Source organism: Aphelocoma coerulescens, chromosome 1A, assembly GCF_041296385.1.
Source record: "Aphelocoma coerulescens isolate FSJ_1873_10779 chromosome 1A, UR_Acoe_1.0, whole genome shotgun sequence".
NCBI lineage: Eukaryota > Metazoa > Chordata > Aves > Passeriformes > Corvidae > Aphelocoma > Aphelocoma coerulescens.
In genome coordinates this window covers 14,400,955-14,422,279 of record NC_091014.1, presented here as the reverse complement: position 1 = coordinate 14,422,279, position 21,325 = coordinate 14,400,955, and the positions used below count along the sequence as shown (strand labels likewise).

General features: G+C 41.4%; 2 protein-coding genes across 4 annotated transcripts in view; one reads left to right on the top strand and one right to left on the bottom strand.

The window, feature by feature from the left end:
* SRPK2 (SRSF protein kinase 2) overlaps window positions 1-5,995 on the top strand; it is a 133,489-nt gene extending 127,494 nt beyond the window's left edge. The window contains exon 17 of the mRNA XM_068994496.1: window positions 4,324-5,995. Within this exon, the coding sequence (XP_068850597.1) occupies window positions 4,324-4,508 (185 nt within the window). The 3' untranslated portion in view covers window positions 4,509-5,995. The remainder of the gene's footprint in view (window positions 1-4,323) is intronic.
* Window positions 5,996-7,802: 1,807 nt separating this feature from the next.
* Window positions 7,803-21,325, bottom strand: part of KMT2E (lysine methyltransferase 2E (inactive)) — a 56,917-nt gene continuing 43,394 nt past the window's right edge. For 2 of the 3 annotated variants that reach the window (XM_068994479.1, XM_068994470.1), the window contains 10 exons: window positions 19,346-19,600; window positions 19,027-19,171; window positions 17,992-18,245; window positions 17,778-17,834; window positions 16,290-16,853; window positions 13,125-13,426; window positions 11,393-11,481; window positions 11,181-11,294; window positions 10,936-11,027; window positions 7,803-10,075 (listed from right to left, as the gene is read on the bottom strand). In XM_068994479.1, coding sequence (XP_068850580.1) covers window positions 8,561-10,075; window positions 10,936-11,027; window positions 11,181-11,294; window positions 11,393-11,481; window positions 13,125-13,426; window positions 16,290-16,853; window positions 17,778-17,834; window positions 17,992-18,245; window positions 19,027-19,171; window positions 19,346-19,600 — 3,387 coding nt within the window. In that variant the 3' untranslated portion in view covers window positions 7,803-8,560. The remainder of the gene's footprint in view (window positions 10,076-10,935; window positions 11,028-11,180; window positions 11,295-11,392; window positions 11,482-13,124; window positions 13,427-16,289; window positions 16,854-17,777; window positions 17,835-17,991; window positions 18,246-19,026; window positions 19,172-19,345; window positions 19,601-21,325) is intronic. The other variant, XM_068994490.1, reaches the window with a different exon arrangement.

Here is a 21,325-nt window from a genome sequence, read left to right as displayed (position 1 = left end):
CTGTGAGCTCCTGTTTGGGAAACATCAGTCTTCGGTGAAAATCAGGAAATCACCGTTTGAGTTTTGCTCCTGTCCATAAGCAAGTCTGACGTCAGAGAGATGCTTTAAACATTTGAGTTGTGCTACTGAAGTCACAGGCACAAAAAGAAAAATGTTAGTAACTTAATGAGTTTACAGGATTGAGTCCTTTCTCAGTAATTGCCTGAGGCAGTTTGTGACACTCAAATAGGATGGTGCATTTAAAAGAGGAAAAGCATTTGTAAGTTACTTCTTATACTTCTTATACACAAATGCTCACGTATTTTTATAGGGTCTCGTCTTGATTGAGCCCAGTAGTAACTCCAGGGAATCCTTTTCTCCAGTGTTGTCATGGAAGCTATTTTGACTGTAAAAATTATTAATATATTTTGGCACTAAAAGATAAAACCCTTTTGTTTTTTCTAGACCATGGTCCCTTCTGTTTTTCTTCTGGTATTTGCTAGTCCTGTTTCCTTGTGAGCTAAACCTGTGCAAGATGCTGGCCAGGTGCTGGCTTTGCCCTTTGGAAGCTGAGCAATGAGAAGAACTCACTGTTATGCTGCTCATTTAACCTCCTGGAAGGGAGGGAGGAAGGGCTGCCTCCAGGCTCCTCGCTTCCAGCTGCTGTACCAGCAGTTCTTGCATTAGTTCTTGGGACCGTGTCATAGGTGTGTAGCAGGAGATTATATCCCATTGCTGCTTCCCCAGTCCTTCACAGCATCCATGTCCTAGTGTTCAATAATCTTCCTCTTGCCTGGTGACACATCTTAAATTTGTCTTGGATGAATTTCATCGACGAGCGCTGGGTTTTTTGTATTTCGGTCAGCAGAGAAAGCTTTAAATAGCATTTTAACCCCTGGTCCTTCAGAAATTTTCTTAGTAATTTCCTTCTGACTTAACAGTTCATTTTTCAGAGGGATCATTGCTGCCTCTGCTTTGGCAACAGAAGTTTTATGGCTCAGAAAACTCCCTTGTTCTCTGTGCATTATCTCCTGTGTGCTTCACTATCACAAATCCAAATAAAGAGCTTCTCTTAGGAAGTTCTCACAAAGAAGTCCATTTCTAGCACTTCTTTGAAAATTCATGCTAATGCCCTGAACACAGATGGTGTCAGACTGGTGGGGCCTGTGCTTTTTTAAATTTCTCCCTTAAATATAGGTACAGCCTTGCTCTCCTCCAATGACATGGTACAAACATCTTGAACTACATGAAAATACGTGTTGGCAGACACCTTCATTTCCTGTGCTACTCTCATGCTTTAGGATGAAAATGAGAAGGACCCACATGAAAATTAATTCTTAGACTTTTTTGTGCACCTGAGTGGTGTTAATTGTCTTTCACTTACCCTATTTTGTTTCCATAAGTTAGCATCATGATCCATACTGAAAATGGAAGCATTAGTCTAAGTGTGGCCCCATACAGATAATTTTTACTGTATCCTATCTTAAGCGCTTTTACAATCTTCACGGAATTTCTTGTGGAAAACTTCAGTCCATAGTGCTTTACTTTGTTCCTCAGCAGAACTCTGCTGAATATTGTGCTGGCCTTAGCATGGGCTTTCACAAAATGAGGAGTATTCAAACAGCAAGAACTCGCCTTCCACTGTGGCACCAGCAGCCTCATCATGCAGTTGTACCTTATCAGATCTGAGGGAGGAAAGATGCTGGAAATGACAAAATGTGAGTGCAAAGATGAAGACAGTGCTGGATGGGAACACACACCCACCCTCCCCCATAGCTAAGCCTAATTTGGTACATGATTACAGCAGCCCATGCAGTGAATGCTGGGAGCTGGAGAAGCCACGGACATGACATTTTTTTTTTTTGGTAATTTTTTTACTTGCAGTCAGTAACAAGTCACTTTCCTATTGCTTTTTGGCAGTATTTGAGTTCGTGCATTCCTGTTACATAATTTACTACCTGTTCTTGTAAATAGTCACCAATACACTCTTTTGGAAACGTTCCAAAAGGTAAGATTTTCAGCAGTTAAATTGCAGAGTTGCACAAAAATTTAAAGGGCTGAGAGTGAGCATGGAAAAGAATATGCTGCTCCAAAATGTGCTGTCCTTCCTGTTATGTGGAGCAGCTGTGGGCCCAAGTTAGAGCCTTTTTGTGTCTTTGGGTACTGATGGGACATGCTTGGACTGTGAATGTTCACACATAAACCAGAACATGGCCTCTGCTGGCATTCCTTGCTGTGGGCAGCACACCTTGAGCTTCTGTTACCAGCAGGACTCTTCTACAGCTTGTGGGTGATGGATTGTTTGCACACTTGCTCTTGTGGGGACTTTGTGACAGCAGCTGAGAGCTGCTTTTTCAAGCACTGCACCCTACCTAGCAATTTCAAGCACTCAGCCCAGCCTACTGCTGAGGGCTGAGGCAGCAGAAACTGCTGAGCTGAGCAGGGCCTGCTGAGCCTTTGGGGGTTTTAATCCATTGCATTGAGATGCTCAGCCTCTGGGGCAATCATATGGACACAGCTTACTTCTCCTGCCCTGGAACTTCTCTAGCCACGGGGATGTGCAGAAACTCTGAGGCATGAGCTGATGTGTGATGGCATTTTATGGGCAGTAGGTTACAGGCATGGACAAGCACCAAGCTGACAAACCACTTGGCTTACAAGTAGTATGGCCTGATGCCCCCATCCCAGGTGGTGCAGTGAGCTTGTGAAGCCTGCTCAGCCTCCAGTATTGGGTGAGACCCCATCACTCTCCTCAGTGCAGAAGCACCACTGGGGACTCTCAAAAGGTTTTTGCAGTGTCCCATGGAGACTGTCTGGCAGAGATACATGCCTGAGAAGAAGGGGGATGGCCATGGGTTGCATTAAGAGTACAGAAATTTAGCAGGAAACAACTGCCCTTGTGTTCCAGCTGGTCCCCAGAGATCAGAGGGGCTTGGTGTGGCAGAGCTTGATTACTGATTAGAGCAGATTGGCACTCTTAAGTCTGGTCACATTCAGTAAGAACTTTCACACACGCAGATTCATGACTAGTGTAGTTCATTGAAGCAAGGGGCCATAGATTCATTAGATTGTTGGTGATAAATGCACTGGATCTACAAAGTGTAAGTGTATAGCACTACATAGAAGTGTTCCTTGCTGTGGTCTGACACAGTCAGAAGGCAGATGTTACCAAAGAGATGCCCCTGCTTTAGGGAGGAGAGAGGAGCAAGCCTGTTGACTTGTCTGCAAGGTGGGGTCCTATTCTCATCCTCTCTGAGGAGGATTTCAAATGTCAGATACATACTTTTGGGAGAAGTAAAGATGCAACTGTAGTCAAATACCCTGTTACTGCCATTGTGAATGGTGAGGGGGCAGCCACATCACATATAAATGAGGGATATTGAGAGCCTGGATTTCAAAGGCTGTGGGTCTCATGCAAGGTGACACCCCAGTATCGCTCCCTCCTGCTGGCAGCAGTGAGGGTCATCTGGCCTGACAGCTGCTTGTCTCTCTCGTGTAATCCCTTCACCATGTACCTCATGGCACATCTCATGGCTTTGGGCCTCATTCCCACACAGTGGAGGAGCAGGAAACTGAAGAGTCTTCCCCATCATGCTGGATGACCCATGGACAGACCTGGGTAGTGTTGCTGGTTTGAATTACAGAAGGGTTCTTGCCTGCTTTGTTTGGTCTGGGACACATTGCCAGGTTGGCAGAAGTCCCCTCTCTTTGGGGAAACTCAGTCCTGCAGCTGCTGCTACCATTTGTGTTGGTGGTTGGTTGAAAGAGACTGGGGTGGCAGCAGGTGCTTCCCTCTCAGGAAGGATTCATACCAAGCTTCCTGGGGGTGTTTGCCTGAGAGATGGAGCAGAATCTCTGGAGCACCAAACCTCTGCTTGGCTTGGTTAGGAATGAATCAGTGCTCTGCTGCACTGCTGGCAAATGCCACATAGTGGGGCAAGGACCTGTGTTTCTGAGACCTCCATTTTGGGATTGGAGCAGATTCTGTGAAATTTGGATTCAGTGGCTGATTAAGAAGGAAAGGCCTGCAGTGTTGTTTGGCCATGGTGTGAGTGTGAATGAGTGCCTTTGTGCACGGGAGAGTGAAGACTGCAGGAGGAACCAGTGGAGTCCAGGTGTAACGTACTGACGGCCGTAGGAACAGTTTCTTGGCTTTGACGTCGAACATACTCATCTCCTTTGAGGACCTCGAGCAAGCTTGGTGTGTGCTGCCTTTCCTAAACAATGATTCCCAGCCTGGTCAAGGTGCTGTGAATGCAGAGTGGGAGAAAAACGAAACAGGGATTAGTCATTGACCTGGATAACAAGATGTTTTTCTAATGCTGTTAATATTTCTGTTTGCAGGAGAACTCCGACACATCACCAAGTTGAAACCTTGGAGTCTTTTTGATGTGCTTGTGGAGAAGTACGGTTGGCCTCATGAAGATGCTGCACAGTTTACAGATTTCCTGATCCCCATGCTAGAAATGGTCCCAGAGAAACGTGCTTCAGCTGGAGAATGCCTTAGGCATCCGTGGCTGAATTCTTAGCAGAATCTTCCAGCTGTTTAAAAAAAAAAAAAAAAAAAAAAAAAAAGCCAGCAACCACTTTCCAATGCGTTGGACCTAAATGGTGACTGTCACAAAATCTTTAGCAGGATCACACGTGAGCTGGCTTCAATCCTCAGACCTTTATTTTGCTTGAGGTACTGTTTGACATTTTGCTTTTTGTGCACTGTGTTCTTGGGGAAGGGTAGTCTTTTTGTCCTCAGCTAGTAGTTTACTCACCCACTTTCTTCAGAAAACACTTAACGTGTCTTTAAGCATTGTTTCTTGTGTTGTGTGACATTCAGATGTCAGATTTTTGAACAAAAGAAACTTCCCCCCCATGTGTTTTGGCAAGTTTTGTAACTATTTATGAAAAAAAAAATATTTTAGCTGATGCATATTATATAATTTACGAGTGTAAGAAATTTATCAAGTCAGAACTGAGTTACGGCGAGGAATTGTACAATTTTATCTTCTGGCAAAGGGATGTCATTCTTGTATTATAGTGTATGTAAATGCACCCTGTAAATGTTTATTTCCATTTAAATATGGGACTGGGGACTCAATTTCAGAGTAAAGCGACTAAGTTTTAGAGAGCTTTATAGCAAACCAATTGCATGTAGTGGACTTTAAACTGCTTTAAGGAATTGTGTAAACTTTCTATTCTGTAGCAGTTCCTGTTCATTGGATTTTAAACAAAGTGGCTCTGGTTTACAGGATTTCATTCCCCAAACGGCACTTTAAAGGAAGGCTAGACTTCTTTCTAATAAAGTATGCATTATCATTTAGCACTCCCTTTTAGAACTTTTGCCTATTTTAAGTGCTTTTAAGAAAAGAAAAATAGCAATTTCCCTTACAATGTGATAGTGAAGACATGGTACCATATGGTGTTGCCTTTTTATAAGCACTGTAAGTTGTACTATACCTTAAGAAAAAGAAAAAAAATTAAAAGTAGAGCATGAGAACCACTCTCTGTGTAGAATTACTGATCTTTTATAATAAAAGTGTGTGCTTGGCATCAGTTAAGGAAGGATATAGCTGCAGATATTTACAGTGCAGTGGGTAAAATAATCCAAGAAGCAAGATCATGCTCATTCCATTCATAGCTTTACATGTTTCTAAAACAAATTGCACTAGCTTTATTCTTTCCCATCTGTAGACATACGACTGCCCATTGTAAGTTGCACGCAACAATTATGTGTTTCCTAGGAAAAAAAGCTGCATAGGCTGAAGCTTATAGGCAATACAGATTTTAGAATGTACAGTACGGAGGTGTGTTTGGGCCTCTTTTAGAAGTCAGTGGGATGAATGTAAGCTTACTCCTGATCTTCATGTAACTACAGTGCCACTTTTTTCTTGACTTTGTCCATAAAAAATTTATTCACATGCCTTTGCAATAACTAGATTGTGAGAAGATAGCCCCATGCTGTAACAATAACCAGTTGTTTGAGGTGCTTGCAGTTGTCTAATTAAAGTGTTTTGTTTTTTCAGACAGTGTTGCTGGTCATTGGAATCTTTGCCTAGCCACGACTCAGCTGTTGGGGTGCTGGAGGGGTGGGAGGTGGGGGCTGGCTTGTCCTGGCGAGAGAAAGGCAGCTTCCCGTGTTCATTTATGAAACACATCACCTGCTGTCAGTCAGAGCAACCCCACGGGTCCTGTGGCAGGAGGGGCTGGGTGGGAGTGGTTTGCTGGGTGAAATGTGACCAAAAAAAAGCGTCTTTCCACCAGCTGTTCTGTAACAAGTCCTGTAAGCAAGGGAACGATTGTCCCATGCCGAGGGCTGGGGCAGCCACTCTTCCAGAGAACTGCCAAGGCACCGCAGTGTGACACACTCTGGTCCGAGGAAACTCATCCAGTGCTGAGGCCCTGACTGCAGTTGGGTGTCAGGACCGTGTGCCTTCATCCTCATCCCTGGAACTGCTTTTAGTGGCTGCAAGGACAACGCTGCTCAGAAGGATGGTGCCACAATGGACTCACACTGGAGGTAAAAATTATGTTCAGCTTCACACCCAGCCTAGCCCCGTAGTGCCTGGTTGCTGCAACCAGTTACAAAAGCCTTCTTGAATACACAGAAAATGCACTGGAAGAAGTGCCAGGGGCAGCCCAAGGCAGGTGAGTGAGCACAGGGCTGGCACAGCTCTGCCCTCTGCCTGGCCTTGGTGCTGCAGCAGCACTGGGGAGCCCTGCCCAGGCCTCGTCCTGTTCTGCTCCCCAGTGCAGCAGCTCCCTGTACTGCACTAAGACCTTGCCAGTCACAATTGGTATTTTATGTTCTCTTGTATTTGAAATGATGTTGTCAGTTCCTGGAGCTATGGAAGAGGGGCAGACAACCAGATCTGAGTGCTGAGCTACACAGGAGGATGCACATACTTTCAAAATCAGAGTCTGAGCAACTACACAGAGGGTGGGTTGGGTTTTTCTGCTGTTTCTGCTAGCCTAATCCTGTCCTACACTACACATGCTAGTGTAAAATGTGAACGCCACAGTGTGTGTTCTGCAGAGCCAGCAGCTGTTCAGGAAAGCATTTCTGGTGGATGATTTCAACTAGCAAGATTTTTCAGTAGTTATAAGCAAATCAGAATTTAAAGCTGCCTCCCCCCCTTTTTTTTCCCTTCATGTTTGAAAGAATTGCCACTTACTTTCAGGGGGTAGGAGCAGCCACTTCCCCTCCTGTTCTGTTTCAGCTTTCCTCACACCCTGGGGTTCTCCTTTCTGGTCTGAGGTGGAGCCATTGAGCACCTTCCTGCTGTGTGAGCAGAACTGAGCAGCTACTGCTGTGATGGAAGGACACCCTCACCCATGACAGAGTAACTGCACTGATGAGCACAACAGCACCATCTTAGCTGCCGCCTTCAGCAACAGGAATAAAATCACTTCCCTTACCAAAACCCCAAACTGCTACCTCGTTTGTAACATTCTGTACCCCATTACAGCACCACCCACTCAGCTTCCCCCCTACACCCCAACTGGAGGGCTTGAGGAGGCACGAGAAAAGGGAAACAGGAAGGTAGTGCAGCAGGCAGGTGCTTCCCTGCTCTGTAACCAAGGTCAGAACACCTCTAGCATAAAAATACCCCATCAGTGCTCCTGATTACATGAGGAGTAAACTAACCCAAGACCCTAAACTGAGCAGGGGAAAGAATCCCCCTCCTTGAGCTTGTTCCACATCTGTCTGTGCTACAGAAGTGAAGCCAGAGCTGGAAACTACAGGGAAGTGAAGCCTCACAGGGAGCAGGGGAGATCAGAGACTTAAGGCCACTTTCCTGCTGATACAGCACCCTTCCAGGACAAGTAGGTAAAACTGACATAATTGTGATTTATTAACATGAATTAAAATGCCCAACCAGTGCTGCAATGTGACAGTATATTAAAAAAAAATTAAAGATCATATACTGTACTACTATCACAAAGATCACACTTTTTTTTGCAAAAGACTTATTATATACAATACTATATCAAATGAAAGAAGCTTTAAGCAACTTTACAAGCGAAAGAAATACAGTATTTACAGCACTTGTCTGAGACATTAGAAACAGTCTATACATTAAATTACAATTTCTGCAAATAACGGATGAAACAAAAAGCCATGTCCACACCAAAACTATAAAAATCTGTATTGCATTGTTTCCTATCTCTATGCACACAAAAAACTGTTGACAGAAAATGGAAAAAAAAATGTTAGTGCCATCACTTAGCCTGTGTACTTATTTAATTACATTTGTATAAAAGTAATATAGAAAACTTTCACTAAATGAATTTAACTGCAACAATAAAATTTTAAACATTATGCAGCATCAAACCTACTGCCAGAAAAAACAGCTGGAATGTCCACTTAGAAAATAAAAAGAAATACCTAATACTGGCTTAACAGCACATTTTCAGGAATTTTAAAAAGCAAAAAATGGAAAGGATACAATGGAAGAGCACTGGTGTTTGCTTTTATACAAAGTATCATGTACAAGCTTTAAAAAGTACCTTGAATAGGTACATATTAAATATACACGGTTTATATTACAGAACATTTTAAAAATGTTTATAACTAAAGGGATCTGTTTTAATGCCACCCTGACCCATGGTAATTGTTCTGAAAGGTGGGTGGCACCTGTGCTCTGTGAATGGGGATCTGTCCCGGCACGGGCGAGGCCTGCTGCTGCCCTTGCACTCCGTGGGGAAGGGTCACGGAGCCGGGGTGAGGGCAGAACCCAGAAGCAGTAGGTGTTGCAATACTGTTTGGTCCTTGAGGTTGGATGTGAGGACCCTGACCAGGGAGTGGGCAATGAGGTCCTGTGCCAGCAGGCTGATGTTGAGGTCCAGGTCCTAATGCTGTGTGATGTGGGGCTTGTGAGGAATAGGAGGAGACGCTTGTGTGAGCACTGGAAGGGAAATGGGGGGGTCCTTGATGGGATGGATGGTGTAACCCTTGTGCTGATGCAGGGTGGTGCCCCGAGCCGATAACATTGGAGGGAGGGGGCGGCGGAGGAGGCGGTGCTGAGTTTACAACATGCTGGTGTTGTGCTTGCAAACCTTGGTGCCCTGTTGAAGGATGGGGAGGTTGGTGGTGGGGGAGAGGACCTGGTGGTGGAGGTGGTGGTGGCAAATGGTGACCAGCAGCTTGAGAATGAATGTGTGATCCAGGAGCCACTGCCATGGCATGAACTGGACCGACAACATGTGCTACAGAGTGCTGCTGATGAGTACTTTGCTGCTGGACAAGGTGGGGTCCTGGAGCAGGTGGTGGAGGAGGAGGAGGAGGAGCAGCAGATGCCGATGCCTGATGATGAATACTGGGGTTCTGAGAGGGCAAAAAATGCCCTGCAGCTACGTGGTGTCCTGGCACTGTTTGCTGACCTGCAGTGCCAGGAAGTGCTTGATTTGGTCCAGATGAAAACACAGTCTGTTGGGGTATGTTGCCCTTCAGCTGGCTGTAGCTCTGAAAGTTTCCCGAGGGCTGCTGGCTTTGATAGTAAGTAGAAGAAGGGGGTGGAGGGGGTGGTGGAGGTGGTGCGTTGCTGTTCAAATTTTGTTGGTTAAACTGGCTGTAGGAAGCTGAAGATTGTCCTGATGTTGTCTGAGTGAAGAGGGGGCCACTGGCCTGCGCTTGATTACTGGGCTGAAGGGTCGGTGCTGCCGGGTAGAAGTTTCTGTGTGTTTCCCTCTGGGGCGTTCCAACTTGAGGTGACTGTGGATGATGAGGTCTGTATGGAGATCCCAACTGCTGTGAGTGAGGCTTTGGTGAAAGGTAACCGTGCTGCACAGGTGCGTGAGGGGTAGAAGACTTGGGGGGATTTTCTACATGAGGCGAAGGGGGGCAATGCAGCTTCAAAGGTGCGGAAGGCAACTTCTGTGAATGTGAAAGTTGCTCAGCAGAGCTGCGCAGATGTGACTGAGATGGATGATTTTTTGAAAGTGCTTGGACATTGTTTGTCAGCTGTTTTTGTTGCAGCTCGGATTTTGGATGATTCGCACATTCAGTCTCAGGTGCATTAGCTGCAGTTTCCCAGTGCGAATCTGGTTTTGTGGGTGTTTTCCCAAGTGACTGTGCTGAGACTACAGGACTCGGTGAAGAGGGCTGGAATGAAAAGAAAGGCAGTCAGTGCTAAATGTTCAAAATATTCAACCATGCCTGCAATAAACAGAAAAGAACATCTCAGAACACTCTCCTCCCAGATTCTGAAAGAAAGCACTGAGGCACAGGATGTCTATTTGATGTGAGAAAAACATCAGTAACAGAAAGAGTAAGCTTAAGAAGGCACTATTTTTAGCAAGTATATATATCAATAATTCTTCCAAGTCAAAGTGTATTTTAAAGTTGGAACAGAAATATGATCCATTAGGTCAAAGCCTGAATCCGTTCTTTGTTAAAAGTTTTAGATTTCTGAATCTGAAAAAAGTAATTCCAGAGAAGACCACTTACAGACATAAACAGTGATTTAACAGTTTAAAGCTGGAGTAGTTCAAGCAAACAGACTAAATGAGACAACCTGAATTACTTCATTTAATATGGCAACTAGTCAAAATCCTCCATATTATCAGAGCCCTGACTGCCAAACAGTGCCAAACCCTGGCACAGCAAGAGCAACCTCCTGTTAAGGCTAAATCACATCACTGCTGTCGGTTCTGAGTGCCAGTTCTTCAGCACTCACCCCTTAGAACAGCACTGATACTGAATCCACTGATACAATCTCTGTCTACAGAGTGTAAGATCATCCATAAACACACACAGCTACTGAAAGCACAGCATATAAACCCACTTTTTAGTGTATATGGACAAATATTCTTGCCAATTTTTACCTAGTGAAATTACTGCACAGACAGATGAACGTGTGTATTGTCACCTAAGTAGTAAATCCTACAATTAACAGTTTTAAAGATAAATCAAGAGACAGATGAAACTATTCCTATGCTTATTGTGCAAACACCTTGCATTACCTTGCTTGCTTTTGATGGACTCTTACAAGTCCTTTGTGAAGTATCTGGGGACGGACATTCAGAAGTTGGCTCTGGATTTTCAGAATCAGGTTCTACAGAAATAGAGATAAATAGCAAAGTGGGAAAATCAAATCTTTTGCAGAGATCAGTAAGCACATTATATTTGACTTTAAAAGAGCTATTAAAGCTGTTGTTAGAGACTACTGAATATGTCAAGTGTCATACAAGGTCATCTGCTTACTGACCTTCAGTAATTTCAGTGAAAGAAGGGACCTTAAGCTGCAACTGGGAAATGAGATTTGAATGAGATGGAGACTGAACATGAGACGGTGAGCATGGCCTACAAGGTGATTCTCCCCCTACAGATGAAGCAGACCCAAACACAGTATTAGAATGATTACGATTACCATGGGGAAACTGGTTAGATTTATTTATCTTCAACAATAAATCCACTCACCACTGTCCTTATCTTTCCTATGATCACTGAGAAGTAAAGCTCTCTGATAACTTCGTTCTCTCACTTGTTCCACAGAGGTTGATGCAGTCCTGCAAGAGGAGCACATTTTAAACATAAGAGGATGTACTCCCGGGGACCAAATTTAGGACAATGTATATGCAAATACCGAGTCAGAGAAAGTTTACAGCGTTGGCTGCTCATAACAACCAAATAACTGGTAGTGCGTAAGGAACATTATTACTTAAGTGGTTTGTATCTATTTTCTCCCACTTCAAATACAGTTATTTCCTGCAACCTTGTTATATTACGAAAATTGGCATTTCCTCTTATTAAGGAAGTATCTGTAGATCTGTGGGTTTTTCTTTCTCTGAACAACTGAAAAGTAAAAAAATAAAGGTCACAGTTACTGATTCATAGTCTCCACTGGTAGAAAACTGTCTTCTTCCAGAATTGGAAATAGTTGTCTTGTTTGTTGGTTGTTAAGAATCTGCTCTTTAATAGAAGATGCATTGCTGTAAATTGTGTACCACTACAAATCTATCTCTGTTTAAACTTCTACACTTAACTTGCTGGATAGTGGGCATGCAGTGACAGTCCTACCTTCTTCCCTCTTTTAATTGATTACATCTCTCAATCACAACCTGATCAAGAACATTGTAAGGGACAGCACTCCACAAAACTATTTTCCTTTCTGGCAAGGACATACAACATCACTCCACAGTACTGCTGGCACTGGAGTAAGTTTTGGTGCTGCTCTGCGGGGTTACTGCAAAATCTTAGTAGTGAATTCTTTCCTGTTTAGCCTGTTTCCACAGTCTCTGCTTACAGTTTAGTGCAGCAGCTTCTGCAAAGTGAACTTAACAGCCACTTTTCAGTGGAACACTAAAGACTGCACTTAGGTTCTCCCTTCAACCGGCTTTACAAAATCCTTCTATTCTGGAATAGCTAGAGCATCTGAGCAGAAGGTTGTTCAACTTCTCAGCCCATGGTTCTTCCAACCACACTTAGGCCTTCACTACAGCATGAAGACCATCTGCAGGATTTATTTCCTATCCATACGCCACCTCTCCTCAGGATCTTGGGTTGTTTGGAGTATCTGGCATTTGCACACACTGCCCATATGGTCGGGTCTGCAAACAAGGGAACCACTGAGCAATCAAGAATGATGCTGCAAGTGTCACCACATGCTCCCACCTGAGTGTGAGCCACTGGCCAGGCTGCATTCAGCCCTGCACTGGGCAATTAAGCAACAGCAAACATCCCACACACGTTCCAGCCACGTGACTGAAAAACAGACCTTCAAAGGTCTTCCAGAAACCTTTGCTTATCAATACAGATTATTTTCCTGTTCCACCCTATGCCCTACAATACTTTTGGAAAGGCTTTGGATTTAAACATAAAAAATTCTCTTCAGCCCACAGACAACACAGTGGAAATACAGGGACATAAATGCTCAAACCAATACCTATTTGTCTCTTAGAAAATAAAAAAGCAGGATTAAAATAATTTAACAAGTATCTTATGGGTAATTCTTCATGTATTCTAATCATTATCAGGTATCTGCTGTATTTCTGAGGAAAAAGGTAAGACAACTCTTTACGAAGCTGAAAGAAGGGCTTCCAGTCAGTAATCTGCAACAGCAACCTTAATGAAAACTAGATTTCAAATACCAAAAACTTAGATTTACATAAATAATTCTTCTGAACTTTAGTCCTATAGTTTTGTGGCTTACCACTGAACTTCTGGTTCACTCTTCTCACTGGAGGAAGATTCCTTAATTGCACAGTTGTTGCCAGTGTCTTCCGGAGCTGCATTATAAACAGTAGTTGGCAGTGGTAAAGGCAGGCTTGCAGTGTTATCAGTTTGCTCCCCATTTTCACCACTATTGTTGTACCCATCATTAGCACCACTGTTACTACTTGTATTTCCTCCACCAGCAGCATGAGGAGATACAGTAACCAGGGGGAAGTTGTCTGTCTTTGAGCCACTTTTTCGAGCTTCACGTTGCCTCTTACGGTATTCTAACAAGGACACCTAAAGGGAAAAAGAAACATGAAAAAAAATTAGAAAGGAAGTTTTACCCATTTTCTTTCTCACAGTTTCTATTAAACATACTATACTTCAGTAAGATGTACCACGTAACTGGTTCTAAAAAAAAGGGCAGAGATTAATTGAAGATATTTCACCACATCTACAGTGAATTTACAGATTACTGAGCTACTACCCACTCTAAAGATGATAGTAGAAAAAATGCTTCTGCCAAGAGAAGGTATGTGTTCTGCCTCAGGGAAGAAGCAGATGACGCAGGTCAGCACAAGGTCCACTGCTGAAGTCATTTTGTCGGCTGTAGTTACAAGGGACTCTACAGTTTTTCCTGTAACTGCAGAATTTTAATATTATACTGATCTAGTAAAGCTAATTTCAAGAGATGTCACATTCTGCTCTCAGACTTACTCCCTTGCATGAGAACCCAGTACCCTTCTGTTTCATTCTGCTACACATATCAAAGGATTCACTAAGCTCTTCATACCTTTTCTTAACATACAGAATTTGGGACTTTCTTTTCCCAGAGTTTATTCTGAATTTCTGTCTTTACTGCATTTTAAGAGAGACTGATTAGGAACATATTTTTAAGCTAATTCTTATCACCAAAAAGAATGACACATTGTTCCTATTTCATGTATTATGTATGTAGACTCACTACACCAACGCTCCATAGAGCAGAAACCAGTTTAAATGGTTAGTAAATTGCTTCCAGCGAAAAAAATACATGTTCAAGTGTTTCCACTATGAATCTTCGGATTTGAAGTAGAAAACTAAAATACTGACCTTCAGACTGACTTTATTCAGTAACTACACTAGTTTGGTAAAAATGACATTTAATGTCTATAAATTTTCTTCTAGTTACCAACATCCTGCTCTGAACCATACAGCATACAAACCAACAAACTGAAGTGCAATAATGAAACAAAAAATTAAATCTTTATCTGGCTTAGTCCTCAACAGAATTGGACATCCATTTCTACACAGAGAGAAAAACCAAGGCAGCTGCTCTGTTTGCAGGCCCAAGGGTTTTTTTTGTTTGCTTTTGAACAGACCTATTAGACCAGATTAGATACCCATCCATATGTCAGGGTAGAAACTGAAAAATACCTGATTTTGCAAAAAAAAGTTCATGTTAAGAACTGATCTTGCTTTCAAACAATTCTGTATTATTTCCATGTTATGTGACAGGGATCCCCTACAGAATACTGATTTAAAGAAAGCTTAAATGTTAAGAAACCTATGTAGTGTGGCCACAATGTACAGGACTGTATTGATAAAGGACTTGTGCAATAGGTAAGAGACAACAGGAGCAAGTGTCCACTGAAATGCAGAAATATGCAAAAACATCCCGCGAAGACCTACCTAAGGATATTGCTGTCTTAGGTGACCCTAGGAAAAGGCTCTTATTAGTCTCCTACAAAATTCCTGAATTCTCACCTTTCACCTTGGGTGGGATCCAGCCCACCACCTCTTTTTTTATACTGTCAGATGTTTCAAATTTTGTGTGTGTGTCCTCAGAAACTCTAAAACCCTTTCTTTCAGGGGTACAATTTTCTCTGGTTGTTTCTTCAAACAGACTTTTAGACAGGAATCCTCTAATTGGGGGGTATCAGGGGGCAGCCAGCCCTTTTTTATTTGAGGATTAGTGTAGCGTAAGCTCTCAGCAGCAACAACCTGGAAGAATCCTTGCCAGCAAGAGAGGTGGGGAGGGTTACTGAAGCACTAAGTGCTGCTGGGATTTGTGAAGACTAATTTAGCCTTCAGGAAAAGAATAATGTCAAGTTACAGAAATTTTAGCTTATGGGTTTTCTTTGGGTTTGACAAAACAGCAGGGCTGCAGTAACACAAGATCTATCAAATTCTCAGGGCTGTGACCAGGTAAGAACAGAGCTCCTGCAATGTTGCTCCATTTATGTCTCAGCTTGAAGCAAGTAAACAAAAATTCAGTTCTGATGGCGAACTGCTGAAGGTACACTCCTCACTGCTCCCCAGCAGGATGCCCCCAGAGGAGCAGGCATATACAGGGGGCTGCAGTGTGACCAAAAATACCCAAACCCCACTGCATGCACATACACACGCAGGAAACAACCCCACCCTCCTAATCACTACTTCCATAAAGAAAATAAATCACACCTTTCAAACAAGAAAGATTACTAGTGCTGAGACAAAACAGGCAAGCTGGTACACTGGAGACTACTGCCTTTCATGTCTGTCATCCCTTCTGCAAAGGGAGTCAACCTGACAGTAAAATGCAGTCTACGAGTAATGCAAAGTAATTTCCAATCCTGGTTTGAGTTGCCCATGACCACTTATCTACATGAATTGTTTCACAACAGTAGAAAATTTAGATTGTACTTATTTTTCAAACAATATTTAAAAAAAACCCAAACATATTAAGCCAAGAAAAATATCTCTTGGAACTAAGGATGTCTGTGCAGTTCTAACTTTTAAGTCTGAGTAGCATAAATCTGTTGGTGCAATTTCTTGCAGTAATTCATAACAGATGCTCACAATATATGATCTCTATGATGCTAGTATATATTCTGTGTAACAGAATACTATAACACTGGGTGGCATAAGGAACCATTTTCAAACCTGAAAAGCAGTTATTTATTTGGCAATTCATTTAAGACTCATACGAAATAGAAATTCTATCTTTTACGATGGAAAAATACATTTACTGATGGTTTTATGCAGCTTTTCTCTTTGCCCTTCATCATTTCACCTGAATGTCTACTACACTGTAAGTATGAGCCACCAGTTGGTTTTTATTACACTGGGATTCTTTCTGTTATAGAAGTAACATTAGCAGACAATGGAAGACAGACCAAATGGTTCTTAAAGTTATAACCTTTTTCTTTTGTGGAGGGTTCTGGGGTGTGCAATTTCCATCCATCAAATTGTCGTTATTGACAGTCCTTCCAAAGCCAGGTGCAATTCCATCTTCTGAAGTACAAAAAACAGATGCTTCCATGAACATGCCTCTTGCATCGTCTTGAATCAGGCACTTTGACTCGCTTATTCTGAATCCACCTCCTACCTCCAACTGATGTGAAGGGGTCAAGTCCCTCAAATTAGAATTCATTGAGAAATTTACACCTGTCCTGTCAGGACTTTTTACCCATGAAGAATAAATTGTGCCCCGTCCACAATGAGCAGTTTCTAATTGGCTGTTTGAATCAGTCCTATCATGTGTGGGGGCTTCCAGGTTTTTATGCAGTGCACTTTGCTCAACTACTTCGAGTCCCAGCTGGAGGTCTGACACAGATTCCATTTCTCCAGTGCACTGCCGTGTGACATCGGTCCTATTCCTTGGACTAGAATATCCAATAGTCTTTATTTCTTGCAGGCCCATTTCTGTCAGGTTGGAATTTCTGAAAGAATTCAGTGCTAGAATCGATGTTCTGTCATAACCCTGCATGAAGAAAAAAGCATGTAACTATTTTTTCACACTCCATCAAAATGGCAACTATTTGACATTCACATGTGCCTTTAAGTGGGATTGAAGGCCTTCCAGTACCATGAATTTATCTGTTTTTAAGAAACAATTCTACAGCCAGACACTTAGTTCTACTATTCCCATGTATTAGGTTAAAGCATTTTAATAAAATGTACATTAATCCAAGTAAAATAAACACTAAGTGCCAGGTTTTATTTATGACTGGCAGAGGAAGGGGAGGAGCTTCAAAAGGTCTAAGTCCCAGGCCAGGAAGCTACAAAGCACCTGCTTCAATATAAAATCAATCCTCCTCAGTGTCAGAACACCCATTTCAAAGAGGGAGAAGGAAGGAGAAGTTTTTCCAAGACACTTCTGAAAGACACTTGATGAAGCCCCACAGCAGGACACATGCATCCTTGCAGGCTGGGAGTACCCAGGCATATTCCAACAGCACTTGCTCTTCAACTAATCCACCACCTATGCAGATTTACTAACTTTCTGTTCTGCTCTCTCGCTCTGAGCGTAACTGGGATCAACAAAAACAATAAAGAAATGCTGGTAACAAGGAGAAATGTTAATCTGAACCTAACTGCAGCCTGGAAAGCAAAGTGTTCTTTTTCTGTTCCTGTCTAAAAATTGCAGTAGTTATTCCTTTCCATTACAGGAGTTGATCCTTATCCAAATCAGAATTTTTAAGTGATACAGAGAGAAACCAGTTTAAAATAGAAAATATAATAGGTAAAGTGGAAATATAAAGCAGTAAGCAAATAAAACTAATGGGGAAGTTACCGTTTAAATTCTCAGAAACTTGCAATGGCTGGTGAAAAGCATTTGCTAAGAACAGAGCAGTCATACAGGTAAAATCGAGATACCATTTGCAGGTTTTGCAAGTTTCCTTACCTCTTGACTGTAAGCTCTCCTTTTTATTTCTGGGGAACTGTCAGGTGAGGAAATATTCTAAATAAATAAGAAGAAATTGCAAGTCAATTTATTTTTTAGCCTCCAGAAAGACCACCCCCCCAACATTTTGTAGCAGGAGTACAAACACTGATTTACACTGCAATGTCCGAACATTTTCTCCAAACACTCTGTAACAATTCATTATAAATCTCACCTCAAAGTGCATGGTATTTCCATGTATACATGGAGTTACAGGAGTAACTGGTGAATATATGGGTTTGTAACCATTTCGACAAGCTTCATCTTCTGATTTCACCCTTGGAGGAGTAGCAAACAACGATGGTTCAGAGGCAGTGATGTCAGCATGGGTTGGTGTGGCATAGGGAGAAGGAGTAGGTGTAGAGGTTTCTGAGAATGCAGACTCCAACAGCTGATACAGTCTTCGTTTTTTTAGTGGTGTGGTTAGATCTGTGTGTTAAAATTAGAAAAAAGTTAGAAGATTTCTAAATATAATAATCACTTACAGTTGTTTAAGTGCTTTATGTAATGAAATTGTAATTCCAAATTAAAGAATTCTAAGATTAAAAAAAAAGTCTCTGAAGGGCAGGCTTCCTGAGAGATGAACTTTTAACAGCCTACAGACTTCCTGAAAAATAATCTCTTAACAGCCTACAGATACATCAGTAACTGAATTCTGTGTGCTAGGATGCTGGGAAGAACTGTCTGTGTCTTGAGAAAAGGTAGTCAGCTTCTATGCATTTTTAAGACTGTTCAGCTAAAAGATGGAAATTCAAAATTTAGGACTGTAAACAGGAATCACCTGATAGGCCCTATATGCTTGTGGAAGGGCGTTGGTTTTAGTACACTTTGGTTTTCTATTATGCCTACAAGATTACACAGCTTTTCCCCTGCGTGCTACATTGGCCTACTGAGTTTTAAAGGGATTCTAAGTATACAGAAAGCATAGAAAATTAAATTTATAACCTGACCTCTTAATACTAACACCAAAACCATTAGTGTTTTGTTGACTGTAAATCCTAGGAAATACAGTGGTTTCTTAACTAATATACATTAAAGGGGGGAAAAACTCCCAACCACTATGAAACTAAGCATTTCTTTCAATGAAAGTACCAGGAAAACATGCGAACACCCCCGGAATTTTCATCAACTCATCACTTTAAAAAACAGTGCTCCACAATCAGCTACTCTGATATAGCTCTTATGAAGTGCATTTATAAAAGCTTCACACCTGTTAAGGAACAGCTGTCATTCAGTAATAAAGGACTTTTATGTTCACCATTGATGGCCGGACTTCTAGATCTCTCTTGTGATGGTGAATTAAATCTATCAATCATTGTTGAATTTTCTTCTTCCAAAGCCTGCTTCAACCAACGCTGTAATACAACAAATTCAAATTAGTGACTTAAAACTTTAATGATGAACATTTGAAAATGTGCAATACGAATGGTTTGCCAACCAGCCTTTTTTCTGCCTGAATTTATGCTAGTAAAGAAAAACTTCTTTTTAATCAATATGGCATAGAATAACATAATGAAGGGAAGCATTACCTTCTTACAAGAGCCAGTAATGTTTTCCACAGGTTCTTTTTTCCTCCTCTTTTCTGAAAGGAATGGAGAAGTAAAACGGATATAGTGCTTTGGAGTTGAATATACGTGTGGACTGTAAGTGAGTCCGGGTAAAGAATTCAGCTGAGTAGCTAGAACTTCAGGGTCGGTGGTTATGCGTAGAGGCCTTTCTGGCAGACTGTCCACAGGCTTCCCTGCTTTATCACTCTTTTCACTTAACCATTCACTAACCAAGTGCTAAACAGAAAGAGAGAAAAAAACAGTGTTTTATCAGTGTGTTTATCAGTGGCTTTTAAAAAGTGTTTAGTTCTATTATTCATCTAGTCAACTATTACACAAACCAGAAACAGTTAGTTTCCAGGCTCCAAGTTTAAACATACCTGGCAAAAATGAGGTCAGTTTTAGAGAAATCATGGGGACAGCAGCAGAAATCAGTACAGATTTGCTTACACACCAGTTGGGGGGGGTAGTGTAGTTATTTTTTTTGTTGTCAACTACATTTACTTCTTCTGCATTCAAGTCTGACTGAGCATTACAATACAAGTGCTCAGATCAACTGTATTTAGGATGTCAATTTAGTAACAGAATTCCAAACCAAAATTTAAACTTGGGCCTGAACAGTGAGGCTGAAGAGAAATAGTGTAACATTAACAGAACAAAGTTAAAGAAACGCCACATCAGATTTCCATACTATCAAGACTGCCTCAGTCAACACGTCACGTAGCTGCCTTGAACACTCTTTAACTGTAATAGTAAATGTGGTGTAATTTAATATGAAGACACACTGGTCCAAAAAGGGTATTCTTTCCTGGCTAGTTCAGTGTTTTTAAAAAATATGCCAGTGGATTTTTGTTTCTATTAACAGATAAACTAACCTCCTAGATTTTACCAATAACTCAAAATTAAGGACATGCAACATTCAAAAGTATTAATATGATATTAAGGCTTTAACACAAATTATCATAATATATTTAATTTTGAGTTATCTTTTAAAAATCCATTTTTATTTAATTAATTTTTAAAGCAAGACCTTCTCTGCACTTAGGGTACACTGGGTGCAAATGCAGAGGCATTTCACAGATTATCAGAAACCTGAATTTTACTGCACTTTTTTTCTGTTTCACAGTATTAAGGATGTCTTCCTTCTTTTCTGCTATGCAACAGGCAAGAAAGAAAAAGATTCTAGTGTTCCCTCTCACAAGAATTTAACAGTGATGCAGTAAGCAGTGTTACAGAATGACTCAGGTACCTTTTGGAAAAAAACCCTAAGTTATGTTTGGGGGTTTAAGACAAAAAAAACCATCTTGAAATTGTTATTCTTCTATTGACAAGAAGTTTCAACCTATGACATCCTCCCCCTTTTCCTCCACTGATGAAAATTTTCAGGACTTCTTGTACATCACACTACAAATACTTTTTAATGCATTCTGTGAATTTTAAAGCAGAAAGCTCTACTGCTTTAGTTGCACTTGCAGATTTAAGATTTTTGAGTGTCTTTTAATATTGTGCTGTTTCTTACAAGTTTCTTGCAATGCAGTCCAATTGAAAAAAATTTAAAAATGAAGCACTGAAGAGTAAAGACTCTTTCCCCCAAACATGCACATACACATTTGGGGTGTTTCTATCCATTCACTTCAGAACAGACATTCTGAGAAGTACTAGAAGTTAGTGATTTCCTTAGAGATATTGTTTGCTATCTGAAGCACACAATGAACAAAGGAAAGAAAGGCAACTTTTATTTCCTTGGGTTTTTCTTTAAATTAACAGCTTTACTTATGTTTTGGTTTTGTATATTATTTCAATCCATTTAGAAAATATTTTGTTCCAAAACTCCTCTGGATGATGTATTCTGGAAGTGTCTTAAATCCAAACTAACTTCCACCAAAGGATGTTACATGTATTTGAATCTATTACCAGTGAGTGATTTTTTTCAAGAAATGAGTAAACATTTTAAAGAAAGCA